The sequence below is a fragment of the Podarcis pityusensis genome, assembly GCF_964106645.2.
Source record: "Podarcis pityusensis genome assembly, chromosome: 5".
NCBI lineage: Eukaryota > Metazoa > Chordata > Lepidosauria > Squamata > Lacertidae > Podarcis > Podarcis pityusensis.
Window position 1 is genome coordinate 27,381,915 of NC_138032.1, and position 18,628 is coordinate 27,400,542.

The window sequence follows — 18,628 nt, forward strand, 5'->3', positions numbered from 1 at the left end:
GAGTCTTATGGGTAACATTTGATGTTTTTTCTTATATGTCTCATGTGTTAACTGTAATCGGGGAGGAACACAACAATAATATGGCTCTTTGAGCTGTGTCTAACAGACAGGTGTGCACTCTTTTATATTACCTTCCTTGGTTGCTGTTGTCACACAACTAGATCTCTTTGGAACTAGGCCTCTGAATTATTTCCATAATATCTGGCACTATAAATAGGATGTGCTGCTAACGCTTTGATCTCAATTCACCTTCGAATGGCACATAAAGCAACTTCCTTTTTAAAGGATGCTGCACTCTTTTGTGTACCATGTATAATGCCATTTTTGTTTCGTTTCAAAAGTTTCTAGCCCAGTGAAAGAACCACCACTTTATATGCCCCAATAAGCCCACATAATCAGGTCACTATCCAACCACAGAACGAATAACTATCAATACACACAATGATGGATATTTAAACATAAGTAGAGAGTCTATCTGAAAAACCAGAGGCAATTACACCTAGCCATTTTGCCCCTAGGACAACTTACCTGAAGTGGCCCTAGGACAGAGCTTGTTGTATACATGAAGAAAAGTCGAAGGTAACTCAGAACGTTGGCAAAAGCAAACAGACCTTCTGCCACCAGGGTAGGGTGGAAGGCATCCCAATCCTTCCTCTCAGCAAAATTATGGAACTAGAGTTTTTGAAAGAAGTTGAAGTTAGTTTAAGTTATAATAGATAATCCAGTGATAGCTTTCATCAACCAATGACACACACTATCTGATTGTAGCCTATCTTCCAACCATGAACAAATCGCAAACACCAAGGGTCACACATTTCCTTTCCCCCTTTTAAGTTGTGAGAGGCAAAGATCAGCAGTAATGGTTTATAATTTCCAGGATAATGATATTTTGCTGTTATATCCAAATGCAGTGAACACTGATTTGCACAAACCAATGCTCAGTGTATTTCGGATGAAACTGTTAGGATATTTCCGTTCCACCTTAAAAGGGAGCAGGCTTTGTGAGTAACAGAGTCTGCGCATGTCCTGTTCACAGGATGTTTATGCTTGCTGTTTCCTTTCGATTTCAGTCGGGCAGAGATGCTGACGCAGAACGGTCATGTTTTTCTTTGTTCTGTTCAACGCTAAATAAAGTCTGTAAATATGCTCTTCTGCTCTTCTGCGGTGCAAGCTTTCTGGCTGTGTTTCTGCTGATAAAGGATGTGCACGAGCCTGGAATGTGGCAGTCAATTTCCAAGGCTTCGTGTCGCTAATTGCTGGGTCTGCGTGGCTACAGAGATCGATGGACGTCCGGCAGCCGGCTTGGGGCTCATGATGGACGCTATCTCCCTGGCAGTATCCCAACAACAAGGTTTCGGGCCCAGATTCACAGCACCTACAGGAGAGTAAAGCTGCAACAGACTGCGTCTGAGAGGTATGTCAAAAGAGAAAGAGAGGTTTTTCTCTGTTTACCTCGGAAGGAGCCTTTGGAACTCCGGCAGATTAATGGCTCTGGGAGCCAAGCCAGAGAGTTTGTGATTAATGGGCTGCCAAGATAAGGAGTCTTTGAAGGCATAAGAGACTCCCGGCTCAAAGGAAAAGCTGAAATGGAGTTTTTCCAAGCTTCTCAGGCTGAGGAGTGCCCAAAGTTAAATCGGCACAATTATGAAACCTGGGCAAAATGGTGTGAATCTTTGCTGCGTCAGTTTGGAGTGTGGCATACTGTGTCTGAAGCCCCTCCAGTTCCTCTGACAGATAGATGGAGGGCCGCTAATTCGAAGGCGATTGACATAATCGTCTTGTCCGTCTCTCTGGAGGATATAAAGACGCTAGCTGGCAATCTGACTGCACGTGGCATGTGGAATGCTTTGATGAAAGCTCACAAGCCAGTCATCCCAGCCCAGAATTTGACTGCATCGGAGGTCCTAGCTGTTTCCCAGAATGCGAGTGAATGCAGGGATGCTGAGGGCACCGGTTGCAAGCTGCAGGGGGAGCTGACCATCACGTCATCCCAGGCAGCATTCCAGCCTCCAGGGGGAGCCAAGGAGTCGGCAGCTGAGAGCTCTGTTTCTCGTGGGAACCAAGGTCATCGTCTTTGCAGAGGCCAGAAGGCCAGAGGTAAACAAAGACAGATGCCTGCAGATGGCCAGAAGCAGAGGGAGGGTGAAGAGCCCGCGCCAGGGAAAAACAAAGCTATGTTTGCTGGCACTGCTTCACCAAAGGCTAAAGGCACGTTTGGTGGCCAGGAGCAGCAGGGGGGCAAGCTGCAAAAGCCCACGCCGAAGGAAAACAAGGGTTTGCTTGCTGTAAAGACTGCTCCAACAGCCAAAGGCAGATTTATTGTCGATTCAGGTGCGAACCGCCACGTTTCGAAGGACCGCCATCTCTTTATCTCCTTCAAGCCTCAGGAAGGTGAGATCCACCTGGCTGACGGAAGGACGTTGCAAATCGCAGGAGAAGGGACTGTGAAACTTGCAAGTTTGCACACAACCATCAGCGGTGTACTTTATGTTCCAGGCGCTGCAAGCAATTTGCTAAGTGTCCCACAGCTTACTGGGCGTGGTTTTCAGATTTCCTTCAAGAGGAGCGTCTGTGTCATCAGTAAAGGCAAAGAGGACTATTTGCATGCAAAGTTTATGGATGGTTTGTTCCATATAACTTATGAGGACACTGCTGTTGTGTCTAATGCTGATTCTTGTTGTGTTGCACAAACTAACAAAGTTCTTCATGCAGGTTGCATTCACGATGCACATCGAAAGTTTGGTCATCTCTCTTGGAAGGCATTGGCCAAGATGCCAGAGGTGGTTGAGGGTTTGAACATCAAACCCTGTAAATTTCACATGAAATGTGTATCTTGTGCAGAGAACAAGGTGAAGGTTGCTCCAAAAGGCAAGGAATCTAGCAGGCAGGCTTCCAAGCCCTACCAGCTAGTGCATGCGGACCTGGTTGGTCCACTTACGCCCTCTTTAGGGGGAGCAAGGTACTTCATGGTTCTAATTGATTCTTTTTCCAGGTACATTCATGTGTTTTTGCTCGAACAGAAATCGCAAGCGTTTCCGAAGTTTAAGGCATTCTGTGCTTGGTTGGAGAATGTGCACGGTAAACGTATTGCCTGTTTGTTTACCGATCGAGGCGGGGAGTTCACTTCTCAGCAGTTTGAAGCTTTCCTGACTGAGAAGGGAATCCAGCATGACATGTCAACGCCCAGATCGCCATGGATGAATGGGCTTGCGGAGCGAGCAAATCAGACATTGCTGCAAGGAATGAAAACCTTGTTGCATGATGCCAATCTCCCTGATAAGTTTTGGGGGGAAGCTTTGGGGAATTTGGTTTACTCCTTTAATCGCAGATTGTCATCACCCATTGGCTGTACCCCCTATGAGAAGATGTTTGGCAAGAAACCCAACACCAAACACATGAGAATCTTTGGTTCTGACATGTGGGTACACTCCCCACAAACCAACAAGCTTGGGAAGCGTGGGGCACATGGTTTGTTCATGGGGTACGAAAAAGGTGCATACAGGGTATGGATGACTAACTCTAAGTCCATTAAGTTCACAAGGAGTGTTGAGTACAATCCTAAGTGGGGGGAAAATGTGGGAATTTTCCAGAGTTACCCAGAGGAGGATGAAGGTGATGTCAAGCAAGCAGCTAAAGCTGAGGAAGCTGCTGAGGATGAGGATGATGATGATGATGAGGATGATGATGATGATCAGAGTTCGGATTCCAGTTCAGTGGGCGGTGCTGCTGCTGGTGTCAGTGACAGTGATGACACAGCAGACTACCAGAGCGCAAAGGCCTCAGTCAGACCATCTGATGCGTCTGACAATGAACTGGAAGAACCACTGTTCACCATTGGTCAATTTTCTCCTAAGAAGGAGGAGATGAGTCCAGAAGACTTGCGTCTAGTACGTAGGTCTGAAAGGGCGACCAAAGGCAGACCTCCAAAGAGGTATGCTGATGAGTTTGCTAAGACAGCAACTGCTGTTCTTAGTAGCTCAGAGAAGGTGTGGGAACCTTCAAGCTTCAAAGAGGTTCAGGAGTTAACCTCTAAAGATGCTGAGCCTTGGCTTAATGCCATGAAGGCTGAAGTTGATTCCTTGAACAGGAACCAAACTTGGGAACTGGTACCGGTAGTCCCAGGAATGAGACTGGTTGGCAGCAAATGGGTCTTCAAGGCCAAGACAGACCAGAATGGCAAGGTTGTCAGACACAAAGCCAGATTGGTTGCCAGAGGTTTTTCACAGGTACCAGGACAGGATTACCACGAGACCTACTCACCCACAGTCAAATATGAGAGCATTCGGCTGATGCTCAAGGTCGCTGCGGAGGAGAAACTGCATGTTTCCCATCATGACATTAATACAGCTTTTTTGTACGGGATTTTGAACGAGGAGCTGTTTATGCTTCCACCTGATGGGATGGAGATACAGAAGGGAATGGTCTGTAAACTGCGGAAATCCTTATATGGTCTCAAGCAGAGTGCCAGGTGTTGGAACACAAAACTCACTGAGACGTTGCTTTCTCTAGGTTTTCACCAGGGCAAAGCTGATCCATGTGTGTTTGTCAAGGAGGAGGGGCAAAACAAACTGTATTGTTTATGTTTTGTTGATGATCTTCTGATGTTTTGGAAGAATCAGGCTTTTTACCAAAGCACCCTAGCTCAGCTGAAGGAGCACTTTGACATGAAGGATCTTGGTGAGGTATCCAACTATCTTTCTCTGCAGGTGGAGAAGGACCAAACAGGTAATTTTCTGGTACATCAAACACAGAAAATTGCTGATGTATTAACCAGATTGAATTTGGTTGATGCAAACCCAGCAGACACACCGATGGTGACAGGTTACCAGGTAGACAGTACTGCTGAAGCGTTTTCTGACACAACGCTGTACAGATGCATTCTAGGCAAGCTGAATTTCATTGCCAGATGTTCAAGACCTGACATAGCTGTAAGCTGTAATCTGCTTAGCAGACATGCCAACAATCCTACGATTCAGGATTGGAAAGCTCTGAAGCGCATAGCCCGCTATTTGAAAGGGACTATGCACTACAGGCTGAGGTTCACCAGTCAGAAGACTGGAGGTCTTGAAATCTTTGCTGATGCAAGTTTTGGAAGTGACACCACGGATGGTACAAGCACTTCTGGAGTATGCTACATGTACAACCACTGCCTGTTTGACTGGTTGTGCAAGAAGCAGACGACAGTGAGCCTAAGTTCCTGTGAAGCAGAACTCAATGCCCTGTCATTTTCACTCATGGATTGTGAATGGTTGATGCAACTGTTTAAGGACATGGGGGTTTCTGTGAAATGTCCTGTACAAGTGTATCAAGACAATAGATCTTGTTTGGCTTTGCTGAACTCCGAGAGTTGCAAGCAAAGAACCAAGTACTTGCAGATTAAGCTACATCGTGCAAGGGAGTGTATTCAGAAAGGACTGATTCAGGTGTCCTACATGCCAGGAAATGAAATTCCTGCTGATCTGTTGTCTAAGGTTGTTAACAGAGAACAACTTAAGGTTTATGTACAAAGGTTGCAATTGGGTTGAACCACAGGTACTACAGGTTACACGGAAAGGGGGAGGATGTTAGGATATTTCCGTTCCACCTTAAAAGGGAGCAGGCTTTGTGAGTAACAGAGTCTGCGCATGTCCTGTTCACAGGATGTTTATGCTTGCTGTTTCCTTTCGATTTCAGTCGGGCAGAGATGCTGACGCAGAACGGTCATGTTTTTCTTTGTTCTGTTCAACGCTAAATAAAGTCTGTAAATATGCTCTTCTGCTCTTCTGCGGTGCAAGCTTTCTGGCTGTGTTTCTGCTGATAAAGGATGTGCACGAGCCTGGAATGTGGCAGTCAATTTCCAAGGCTTCGTGTCGCTAATTGCTGGGTCTGCGTGGCTACAGAGATCGATGGACGTCCGGCAGCCGGCTTGGGGCTCATGATGGACGCTATCTCCCTGGCAGTATCCCAACAGAAACAGCAAACTATAATTTGTTACAAATCCGCCAGCTCATGTTAAAAAAAAGAGTTGGCAAGACAAGGAGGGAACACACCACCCTGAGGCTTGCTCATAACAAAGCATGGCTTGACATTGCTACTGAATGTAGCCAACAGGAGGCTGCAAAGAAACAGGAGTATTCTCCAGCTGCTAACAATCCAGGACAAGATCCAGAACTGAATGAGGTAAAATAATGGACGAATGATCAAACAGCTGCCCTACTGACTTTTTTTTTTACACTCAATTTATTTCTGTCTAAAATATAAGCTAGCTTTATTTGAATGAGATTTTCTGACTCAAGGCAATATTTTGTCAGGATAGATATAAGCCTATTTAATCTGGAAGGTTCTTACATGACTAGCAAGCAGAGCTAAGAAGATACAGCTTTATCTTGCATTCCAAATGAATACCAGACAACAAGAAAGGCAGCCACATGAGGAAAAAATATCTGAGTGGTTCAGATTAATACAGTTGCAGCAAGACGATTTCTGCCATCCATTAAGGCTGGTACAGATTTGTTTTCCCTCCATTAGTCATGACTGGGAGTGGGCAGTAGTTCACATGCCCCCGTCTACAGACCCTTCCCTCAAGAGCACGTTTCCTTGTGACTCTTGGCCATTGTTCAGTATCATGTCTGTATTAACATTAACAATGATTAATCCTAATCAGGGTACATTCCTCACTCAAGATTCATAACCTGGATTCAGATCTTGGGTTGGGAGCAAATTGTAACTAATATCTACCACAGTTAACATAGATGAAGGAACACTGTACTGCAGAGACTGGTAAGATAGATATCACACCAAACCAAGGGGTTCAAAATTAAAAAGCTGCACATACATTATTCTCATGAAGAAAGGCCCATATTATTATTATTATATATAGCATGATTAATGCACCCAATACTTTAGCGGCCTGCATTTAAAAATAAAAGGGTCCCAAAGAAGCTTGTAATCTAAAGTGAAGTGAAAACGAAAGGGAAGGGAAGCACAAAGGATGGATGTATCAAACGCAGCCACACTCCCTTAGGGCCAAACTGCACAGTACAATAAATGTGTATCTGCATTTACATCTCTCTGTGTGGTCCTCTCTACCCACGCATGCTTTAAGCATCAGCTGCAGAGACCCCAATCCATATCAGGATAATGGCACTGATGGAAAGGCCTTAAAGCCTTTCTCCATGCGGTCCTGATGAAAATTCCCCCTCTTCCCCCAGTCTCGCTTCTGCCATGTCTCGCTTCTGCCATTGGCTCTGTGGCCTTCAGCAAGTCACAATTCTAAGTCTTAGTGCCTTATGGGAATGTAAGCAGCACTCCACCCAAAGTTATTGTGAGGGAAAGCAGGATACAGGCGATAAAGCACTTTATTAATTTGCAAAGCGATGTATAAATTAATCAGATTTCATCATCTTTAGGAAAACAGATGATTTGCTGATCATAGCAAATAAGCCAATGTTTCACAAATATTCTCCAAGAAAATAAAGGGAATGTTTATTCCTGCATTGCAGGGGGTTGGACTAGATGGCCCTCAGGATACCTTCTATCTCCACAATTTGATGATTCTAGGCTGTAGCTAAAGCTTGTAACACAGCCTTCACTGGAAAAAAAATGTGTCTAATTAGAATTAGTAGGTGTCTGATGTATAAGCCTCTGTATTATATACTCATATGGCGCATAAATCCCCAGTTTCATTTTATAATATGTGCACAATACATGAGACTTATGAATGCTCTGCTTTCCTTTGGGTCACATCTGTGAGGTCAAGAGGTAGTGGCCTTGTCATCTGGGCAGCCCAGGACTTCCATACACACTAGCCAGGCTCGCACCCCAGGGAGTCACTTTGGTGCTGCTACTGCAGCAGAAACAAGGCAGGAGGCAGCAGTTACCAGTCTCTGCAGCCACAGGAGGCGCTGTGATTCTCCAGCAGTTTGACTTCACCCCCAGAGTCACACTCCAGATGGATGACAACAATGAATGCAACTAATTTCAGATAAGACTACAAATCTACTTGGATGAATAGTAACGTTGCTGTTGGTTCACATCCTTTTTTTCTATAACAGAATAAAAACACTCGAATACACCATCAAACACACCAAAAACATAAGAAAACAGAAAGACTCAACATGCGGCTAGATCTTCACATGCTTACTTTCTCTACTAGTGCTAAATATATAGACTGAAATCAAAGACATACTTTGAGGCTTTAAATTAAGAATGAGTGTTCCTAGGACACCCTCCATTTTGAAAAACAGCGTAATTTTATGCTGGTGTCAACCACCAAGAGTTTTGTTGTTTTAAAACATTTTTTTTACTCCTTTTTTTAAAAGGTTATACAGGATTCTGCACAACACAGTGTTATCAAACACTGAGTTGATGTTTACCTTGTTATGGGCAACTACTTTGAGAGCAAAAGTTGCCAAATAGAGAGAATTCATGACAAAACTAAGTTGATTTCGGGATTCTTCTAAGAAGTCTTCCAAGCCTTCATACCAGAGCCTTTTTACATCTGACCACACCATTCCTTAGAGCAGAGAAACAGAACACAGTGAGTGAGATATACTAGATTCATTCCACAGTGATTTCAGTGTATTCTATGTTTCTTTCCATCAACCACAAAAGTACCCCCCCCCCCCCAGTAATGGGGAGTTGAGGAACGTAAGAACTGTGTGTACTGCCAAAGAAGCACTGGGTTTAAACATGCAAGAAGGGATCCACACCTTCTAAAAGACAGTGGGAATTATGCTAACAACATAACTGCAACAGCCAAGCAAGGGCACCACTATAGCGGCTTGGGTAGATAGCCACATTTTAACCTGGAGTCAAAACTCAAGCAATGTTGGTGCTATCCTTTAGCAGCCTTTCATATTGTAGTCTCTCTTTTCAAAGTCATAATCAGTGTGGTTAAAAATAGCAAGAAGTGAGTCTCAAAAGCAATGTCTGTATCTACATCTCTTACTAAGGAAAAAAAAAACTCTTCTTTTTAATGACATACTCTTATGTCAATAGTAAATGTTAATAGTTTTAAAATTTCTAGTCAATGTCACATTATGCTCCCCCCCCCCGCAGTACATTCTATACTACTTTACTATCAAACATTTGTAATGGCAACATACACAATTCCAAACTGAGCATAAAGAATATATAGGGCCATTATTAGTTAAGCAGTATGCTTCACAAAAGATTAAGTTACGGTTTAGTGCCCTAAGTACAACTGTAATTTCATTTGCATTTAGAAAATAATAGCAAAGGTTGCTGAATTCATTTTAACAAACAATGTTGAAAAGTTGTGATCCATGCTCCCTCTGCTGGTTCTGTAGTTACTTCAGATAATCTGCAAACTGTTTCTGGAAAGACAGCTGACATACTTCAAGGAACAGAGTTATCTATACACATGGTGAAAGTCTATGGATATTTAAGTTCTATTTTCATAAAACTTGTTATGTGGACTGTAGGAATGATTTACACAATCCTTCCTTCCATATAAAGGGGGCAGGAATAGTACAAAATAACAACATCACAGCTTTGCTGTGTATGGGCTGAAGACACACATTTTCACGCTCCCACACCTTGCATACTCTAGCTATATGTGAATCGGCCCCACAGGGACTACTTCTCATACCTGAAAACTTCTTACAAAGTATTACTTTCATGTATGAAAATGGAATGTGCAACTATAATATATGACAATTCCAACTTTTTTGTTGTTGTTGTTGAGGGATAAAATAGATGTGACAGGCAGCCACATCTGTATTCATAAGTCTGTGTAATTCCATTTTTTTAACAATCAAAGTTGCAACCTGGTAAGAACTAAACTCATCCCCTTCCCTTGCCTTAACCTGCTACACTTTTATCACTTCAAGTACTTTTCTCCCCACCCTGACTCACTTCCAGTACTGAAAGTGGGGAAAGAGAAGAAAGTCTACAACAATGGCACATAAAGCAACTTCCTTTTTAAGGTATTCAGCTTCTGTGATCTGACATCCACCTTTTTTTAGATCCCCTCACACTACAGTTCATATATGAAATAGAAGAGTTGCATGAACCAACAATGAACATGCCTGTCCACATTTAAGTCTTTTAATGGTAATTTGTTGTTTGGCTGAATTCTTACGAGACTTTCACCTCTGGGATCTTTTTAGAAACCTGGGATCTTTTTAGAAACCTTAAGAATCACTGGGACATTATTTTTCCCTTCAAAGGTATGGGGTTCCCCAGTGACCACAGAGCCTTCTCCCCTTAGCATAAGTAAATACACTCAAAGGAAACTAGTAGAGGAACGTAGACCAGGAGAGGGAGACTAGTAGAGGAACGTAGACCAGGAGAGGAACGTAGACCAGATATGGGAGACCAAAAGAGTTCTCTCATTTTCCTACTGCAGTGTTACAATGTCTGTGCACACAAACAAAACTCCCAACTCTTATGCCTTATGTAGATCCAACTACAGCATAATCAATCACACCCCTATATAGTAATGGCACCTAAGCCTGGTAAAATAAAAATATATCCTTCAATTATATTAAGACTGGTATGCTCCTTCCTGTCAAAATAAGATTAAATATGTCTTTTTCCATTACTAGACAATATTGCCAGGGCTCCAATGTTAGAGTTGTAACAATTAATTTTATAACCATTTTATACTTACCAATTAGCCAAAATAGTAGAAGATAGTCTATTCTCTCCAATTCTGGCCCCATGGTATTTTTTTTATCTTCATTGTAGACAAGTGAGTACAAGTTAAGCAAGAGCAGAAATGTGAAATATGATGCTCCATGAATGATAAACTTCATAAACGGAGTGTGAATTATTCGGCCTATTTGAGATTTTGGAGCCAACAAGTAACAAAGAGACAGTATTGGCCAAAATATGCCAACTGTCAGGACAGTCAAAATCTTCTTAAACGTGTGCTTGCGACGGTAACCAGCCATTTGTCCAAACCAGACAGTATTGAGAAATTGCTGGCAATTAGACTGAGAAACAAACTGCAATAGAAAAATAATTTTACATCAATAAATACTGTCCAAAGTAGCCAATAACTCATTACTCAAGCTTTATTTAAACCAGTCGGGAGAAAACGGGGTAAGATTACAATTGTACTGTACAATTTATACAGTCGTACCTTGGTATTCGAACAGAATACATTCCAGAAGTCCGTTCGACTTCCAAAACATTCAGAAACCAAAGCACGGCTTTTGATTGGCTGCAGGAGCATCCTGCAGCCAATTGTAAGCTATGGAAGTTGCGCCAGACTTTCGGCTTCTGAGGCAAAGTTCACAAACTGGAACACCTACTTCCGGATTTGTGACGTTCAAGTTCCAAGTTGTTTGTGAACTAAGCTGTTCGAAAACCAAGGTATGACTGTAGTAAAGGTAAAGGGACCCCTGACCAATAAGTCCAGTCACAGACGACTCTGGGGTTGCACACTCATCTTGCTTTACAGGCCAAGGGAGCCGGCGTTTGTCAGCAGACAGTTTTTCCAGATCATGTGGCCAGCATGACTAAGCCGCTTCTGGCGAACCAGAGCAGCGCACGGAAACGCCGTTTACCCTCCCGCCACAACGATACCTCTTTATCTACTTGCACTTTGACATGCTTTTGAACTACTAGGTTGGCAGGAGCAGGGACAGAGCAACGGGAGCTCACCCCGTCACGGGGATTCGAACCGCCAACCTTCTGATCAGCAAGCCCAAGGCTCTGTGGTTTAGACCACAGCGCCACCTGCGACTGTAGTGGTAAAAGGTAAAAAGGTAAAGGACCACTGGATGGTTAAATCCCATCAAACGTGACCATAGGGTACAGTGCTCATCTTGCTTTTCCAGCTGAGGGAGCCGGCGTTTGTCCTCAGACAGCTTTCTAGGTCAGCATGACTAAACCACTACTGGTACAACGTGACACTGTGACGTAAGCCAGAGCACACGGAAATGCCATTTAACTTGCTGCCACAGTGGTACCTATTTATCTACTTCTGCTGGTATGCTTTCAAGCTGCTAGGTTGGCAGAAGCTGGGACAGAGCAATGGGAGTTCACCCTGTTGTGCGGATTCAAACTGTAATTTATATGGTTCTGCTTTTAAGAGGTAAAATTTAGAATAATTATTCAGGATCAAGATAACAAACAGAACTTCACAACTAGGGATGAACAAGTCTGTCATTTTAGTTTCTTCTCAATTCATTTTTTTCCCAATCCTAACTTCAGTTCTCCACATTTCTCCATCAATTCATGAAGTTTAAGAAAGCTCATCAACATTATAGAGTAAATTCCTCCAAATACACTTGTTTTTGTATGCAATTTTGCCCAGGATACATAGTTCTGCAAGCACTTTTCTCCACCATAATGGATGTTCTCCATTTGATGGGACTAGTATTGGATACAACTCTTTACCTACCTAATGCTGTGGTTCTTGAAACTATTAGAAGCAGTGTGCTTATGAATATTTTAATTGTTGTATTTTAATCTTGTTTTTAAGTTGTATTCATTCAACTTGTTTTTATTATTGCTTGTTAGCCACCCTGAGCCCGGCCTTGGCTGGGGAGGCGGGGTATAAATAAAAATTATTATTATTATTATTATTATTATTATTATTATGAAGATATGTATCTATCATAGTCTGGTCTATCCCATCAATTAGTCGGACACCTTCATAATACATTAGTAAAAAAAGAAAGAAAGAAAAAAGACATACCTCTTTTTGGTTGTATTTAATAGCAAGCTTTAGGCGACTCAAATTCATTCTCTCTTCTAACAGCCCCCTTTTATCCACATGCTCATCACTTGCTGTATGGTTGAGTATAACTTCAAGCTCCCGAGAATTCCGTGCTTGTGCAAGCAAATCTTTAGCAAAGGTTTTGCACTGTTGAGCTAATTCTTCATAATCATTTCTAGGATATAAAGGTAAAAGCATACTAGCATACAATGGACATGATGAATATATTTTACTTTAACTCTTGGGAGGCAGTATGCTGCAGAATATCAGCTGCAGGGAATCACAAGTACAGAGAGTGCTCTTGCACTCAGGTCCTGCTTGTGGGCCAAGTAAGACCAAGATGCTGCACTTTATGAGCCTTTGGTCTCACGCAGAGGTCTCTTACGATCTTATGTCTTTTTAATGTTTATTTCACCAAAGAAAGGTCCTTCCTCTATTCAAACTGAATACAGACTGGAAGGAGTTAAAAATGAATGTGATTCAAATGGATGATTTAACTCATTGACGAAAGGGGATTGATTTAAAATCAATGGGCTGTATCCAGACTAAATCAGGCAAGCTTCAGTCTAATTGAAATCAATGGGACAAGTTAGTCATGATTCATTTGATTTTAGTAAGTGCAACTAACTTTGTTCTAGATCCAACCAATAGACTGCAATCAATTTTTCCCAGTGTGTAATTAACATAGTCAATGATGCATACAGATCATTTTTTCCAGCAACTGAAACGTATTAGTTTGCTGCTACATTGGTCCTTTATGAAACTTAGGAGCATTAGCCAAAACCAATCCTAAGCACAAATCCATAGGATTCCACTGTAAATTCTTTGATATCATTTACAACTGATCATTGGGATTTTGTTGATTCACTTGTGAAGTGCCTGCATCCAATTATATTTAGAAGCATAATACTAAAAAGGAAACAGTAGTAGAAATTAATTTGCTACTGATACCTGAATTCAACTTCCACAAGGCTTAGTTCTCTTAAATCTGCACTAAGTTCAAAGGCTCTCAGAATTGGATCTTCCTCCGTCAACATTATTAGGGCAGGACTGGCCAAACATCGATAAATATCAAGACGAAATCTGTTATAAAAATATCAAAGAATACATCTTAAGTCAACCAGTTTTTATTCAATAGTATTTTCAGCTCATAGTTTGTTTGTAATCTGTTTAATTTCAGGTGTCTGGTATATTTATCTACATTTAAAGCCATTTCCAGTATCACAAAAGAAACAAGAAATGCCCTAGGTACTCTCCAAAAGCATGTGTGCTAAGGCAAATTACTTAAGTGTATTTTGGCTTCAGCATTGAAGAAAGCTTATTAATTCAACTTTGTAGTTAGCAACTCACCCGGTAGCCACCAGGAGCGAAAAATTTCTTGTGGCAACTTCATGATCAGGCTGACAAATGAGGGATGGATTGCTCTGTTCCTATTCTGCCAGCCTGCTTGTTTTCATGCTAGCCATTAAGGAAGGAAACTTATTTTCTCCATGACCAGCAGACAAATGCAAGTTACTAGCTGTTTGGCAGGCTACTAACAGTTTTGCACAATAGCAAATATAGAGAGGGGGGGTACATTAGCTATTTCAAAAGGATAAGCACACTAATATTAAAATGAAAACTGCAGCAAATACTTGCAGAATTCCCATTATACTGGAAGTGGAACCCAAACTTTAAGTCTGAGTACATAATTAGAGACATCCTGTACAATTCAGCTGGAACATATTTGGTTGCTATGCTATTTGCAATCATACAATAACTCACTAACAGGGGTGTCTGAATGTTAAAAAGCCTCGAGGCTGGGGCACAGAAAAGTCTGTCTAGTTTTGCTTTCATCCTGCCCTGCCACATCGCCACCCTGCCACCCATTTATGTGCTGAAATACAATCTTGCATAAATAATATCAGAACACAGTACAAAGAGGGGAAAACCTCTTACGTCCCTCATGCTGAAATATGTGGCAGTCTAAAAATCTTGAGAAAAGGGACAATCCTCTTCTCAGTTTAGCAGAAGGTCATGCAATTATCTATTTCACGTCTGTGGTTTATAATGACCTGAAAGGAAACAAATAACCAACCCTCTTTTATAAAAGCTTCTCTCCTGGGTCACCTGGAACAAATGAATCTGCCTTACACAGTGTAAGACTACTGGTCCATCTAGTTCAATATTGCCTACACTGATTGGCAGCAGCTCTCCAGAGCCATTTCCCAGCTCTACCTAGAGATGCCTGCGATTGAACCTGGGATATTTTGCATGCAAAGCATGTGCACTAACATTTAACTTCAGATTTTCTCTCAAAATGATTCTTACTCACTACAAGTGATCAGGCAAGTGGTTGCTTAAAATCTAGTTCTTCTAAAAGACAGGAAGGAAATTACATGCATTAATAAACAGCTAATTACTGTAACCTGGAGTGCCGAAGGCTATCTTTTTTGTTCTTGGCAGTACATAATGTACATTCACAGCCAACGGCATGAGGTTTGGGTAGTGACACATCTTGCTTTAATAGCATAGTGAGAATTTCATAGTTGTTACGATGAGCAGCTAAAATGACTGGTGCCACATCCATTGTTGTTGAGTATTCTGGATTCTGAATACGTTCCATTAATTTCTGAAACAGAGAGAAAGAGGCCTGGCTTTATGAATTGTTAAATCAGCGATTAAATCTAAAAATTGTCAAATCTACAGCCAAAAATAATATATTTATTGCAGTCTCTCACATTTTAAAACTTTAAATCTTCAGAACTGAATGTGCTTAGGGCAGAAAATATAATTCACCTTGTTAATTTTGTACCACACTGCCATTTAACAGCTACATCTCTTTTAGCTAGAGCTGCCGGAACTGAGTTCTGGCTGAAAAAAGCCCTAGTTATTGCTACTCTACTTTTGCTTAAATCTAAGATACCCCTGGCTCAGTCCAAGTCTGAGTATTGATAATGATAGCTACAGGGTACAAATAATTTTAAAACCCCACCCATTCCTCTCCCAAAAAGGAAAAAATAAATAAAAATACCCTGCTCATTTTCAGATATATAACCAAAAGACACTTAAATGTACTCTCCAAAACTTCCACTAGCAAATACAGTGGTATCTTGGTTCTCGAATTTAATCCGTTCTGGGAGTCCGACTCCTGAAGGAGCTTCCTGCACTCAAGCGGAAGCCGCGTCAGACGTTTGGCTTCTGAAAAACGTTTGCAAACCAGAACACTTACTTCCGGGTTTGCGGCATTCAGGAGCCAATTTGTTTGACAACTAAGCCATTCAAGAACCAAGGTACCACTATATGTGCTTAACACAACAATCTGAGCAGAGCAACAGTATTAAGATGGGGAATAATACTTTTAATTTATGTAATACTAACAACAATTGTTGGTCTACTGGTTCGTTTGGGTCGATGATTAAGGAGTATATCTACAGCTCCCACAACCTCTGAGTCAATGGCCACCAAGAGTGCATCTGTAGACTGAAAAAATGGAACATTAAAGCAGAAGTAATAGCAACTTGCATACTGGGGAACAAAAGAATATTTTTCAAAAATGACAAAGATAGGTTCACTGAAGGAAAATGTTTCTTTTCTGAAACAATAGGTAAAAAGAAGTTAAATCTCACGATTATTCCAATGGCTATCATCATCATCCAGAAGAAGAAGATTATAGTACCTGACAGCCATAATCCAGGAGCAGCTGTAGTATGTCTAGATTTTCATTTTCAATAGTTATGGTAACAGCATTTCTCCCAAGCACATCCACACAATTTATGTTCATATCACCAGAGCTATTCTCTTCTAAAAGTTTCTTCACCATGTAAAAGTCACCTAAACAAGTAATAGACAAAAGACCTATTTTAGTGCTTTTTATTTGCTGATATTCTATCATATTATATTATACAAGATGATATTTATTTCTCTTGTCATACAATTGTTAATTGTCAGGTCCTAGTCCAACACTCTAACCCCTGCACCACAAATAAATATTACACTTGCTTTTAAATTCAGTCATCCCTACAAGCTTAGTTCTATGTTCTTCTGTGCAGCAGATGCTTTAACACTCTGACTTAGTGACACCACACTGCTTTTTGAAGTAGAGATTTTAAAAACCTACATCCTACACTTGCAATGCACAAGCACTGATCCTGCACCTTACATGTACTGCCTAGCCAATGAGCAACGCTTTCAGCTGTCACATTCCAGTGTTAAAATAAAGCTTTAAGGATCCTTCCCTCATCCTGCTCACCTAACATACTATTAGCACTAATCATATCTTGTAAGTAAAATAGATGCATAGGAACCAGTGTGGTGTACAGTAAATATGTGGAGTATATAACATTTTTATCATGTACACTTAAATACTTTATTCTGTTTGCTATGTTCCAGTCCATGAGAAGAAACTCAGGATCTGGAATAATATCCTAGATAGAAGAACTATGGTGGCAACAAGTGGTGAACTGGAAGAACCACTATCCTTTGATTGAAAATTAGTATACAAAAATACTTGATCTATCTATGAAGCAGCAGGTAATACAGCAGGTGTAGGAAACTAGAAATGATTGATGAATTGTGAGCAGTTTTATAGGAAAAAATTAGCTTCCCACCAAGTAAATTTCTAGAAATGAAACTCTTTATCTAAAAATCCCCCCCCCCCAAGACAACTATACAAAAATGCTTGAACTTCATAGTTATTTAACATCTCTTGATGCAGGTGCAACCCCACAAACAGAATACTATAATCCTGCTTCTCTCGCTGAAAGAATAACACCCAACCTCTGCCACCATCTTCTAACATTTACCTTTCTGTACAAGATAGCAGAGGTGACATATTATAAAAGTCACATATTGTTACAGGTCATACCATTTCAAATATTTCCACAGGACCAAAGCCACACAACTCACAAGGAAACCCCCATGTTAGTTTTAAAATATGCCAAAAATATTGGGCTCCATATTTCTAGGTAAGTTACGTCTGTTTCTTCCCATTGTGTACATATTTTTAAAATTTAAACGAAACAAATTATTTGGATCCAAGTGGGAAAGTGAAAAAAGTCAGAATGCCTTCAAACATTTTGTGTATTAGACAGAAATGTTGAATTTATAACATGTGAATGTCTTTCTGATATTATATATTTTTAATTTTTAGTAAGGCAATGCTTCAGCAAGAGAAATTGGAAATTAAATTAGCATTAATAACATAATGCGTAACAGCAATCAAAATAAGAGCAGTTAATAATTTTTGTACTTATTACATACATTTCTAAATCTCAGTAACTTTTATGTTGCCCACATATATAAAGAATCACTTCCAGATTATTACTGTTCCCCCCACTTTTTACATGAATGCATGTGAAATAATTAATTAAAACCAACAGGCAGGGCAAGCCTGTCAAAAGGTATAATGAGTTAGCCAAGTCACGTGCCAGATGACTGGGGAAGGCGGCAGCATTGTTAATGGTCCCCTCATTCATTCCCCATGTCAGCTGTTTAGTGGAGCACCCTGTAAGTGGTGAATCTGTCTGCCCTGCATAGGCTGAGTGACAAACTAATGAAGAAAATGACTGTGATGGGTAGGCACACAGTGCTCTGTTGACTGCCCTACTGCACATCCATAAATGGCAGGAGGAAAGGCACAAGGCCAGAACAAGCTGCAAACGGGGGGGGGGGGGTGAGATACTCAGGTGGTCAGGGCCTGACTCAGTTAAATGTGTTCACTGGTTCTCCCTCCCTTCTACCATTTTACCCTCACAGCAACCTTGAGCAAAGGTGAGGCCACAAGTGTGCAACTTGCCCAAGTTCACCTAGCGTGTTTCACAGCTTGAGTGGGGATTTGAATTTGAATCCAAGTCTCCTGAACCCTCCCAACTCAGAAGGTGACTGCAACCAGGAGTAGGCAGTGCATCCCATGAAAGCAAACTAGCAGAAATGCAGTACTTGGACATAAGAGAGCTCAATTGATTACGCAGAAAG

General features: G+C 41.3%; 1 protein-coding gene across 3 annotated transcripts in view; it reads right to left on the reverse strand.

Annotated features, from left to right (window-relative positions):
• The window catches only part of TRPC1 (transient receptor potential cation channel subfamily C member 1), a 33,948-nt gene that overhangs the window by 13,842 nt on the left and 1,478 nt on the right, over positions 1-18,628 (reverse strand). Inside the window, exons 2-9 of one of the 3 annotated variants that reach the window (XM_081007912.1) lie at positions 16,332-16,486; positions 16,034-16,135; positions 15,076-15,284; positions 13,625-13,756; positions 12,653-12,848; positions 10,616-10,952; positions 8,355-8,494; positions 529-672 (exon numbers count right to left, since the gene is read on the reverse strand). In XM_081007912.1, coding sequence (XP_080864038.1) covers positions 529-672; positions 8,355-8,494; positions 10,616-10,952; positions 12,653-12,848; positions 13,625-13,756; positions 15,076-15,284; positions 16,034-16,135; positions 16,332-16,486 — 1,415 coding nt within the window. Of the gene's footprint in view, positions 1-528; positions 673-8,354; positions 8,495-10,615; positions 10,953-12,652; positions 12,849-13,624; positions 13,757-14,023; positions 14,820-15,075; positions 15,285-16,033; positions 16,136-16,331; positions 16,487-18,628 lie in introns of those variants that run through there. The other 2 variants (XM_081007913.1, XM_081007914.1) reach the window with 2 other exon arrangements.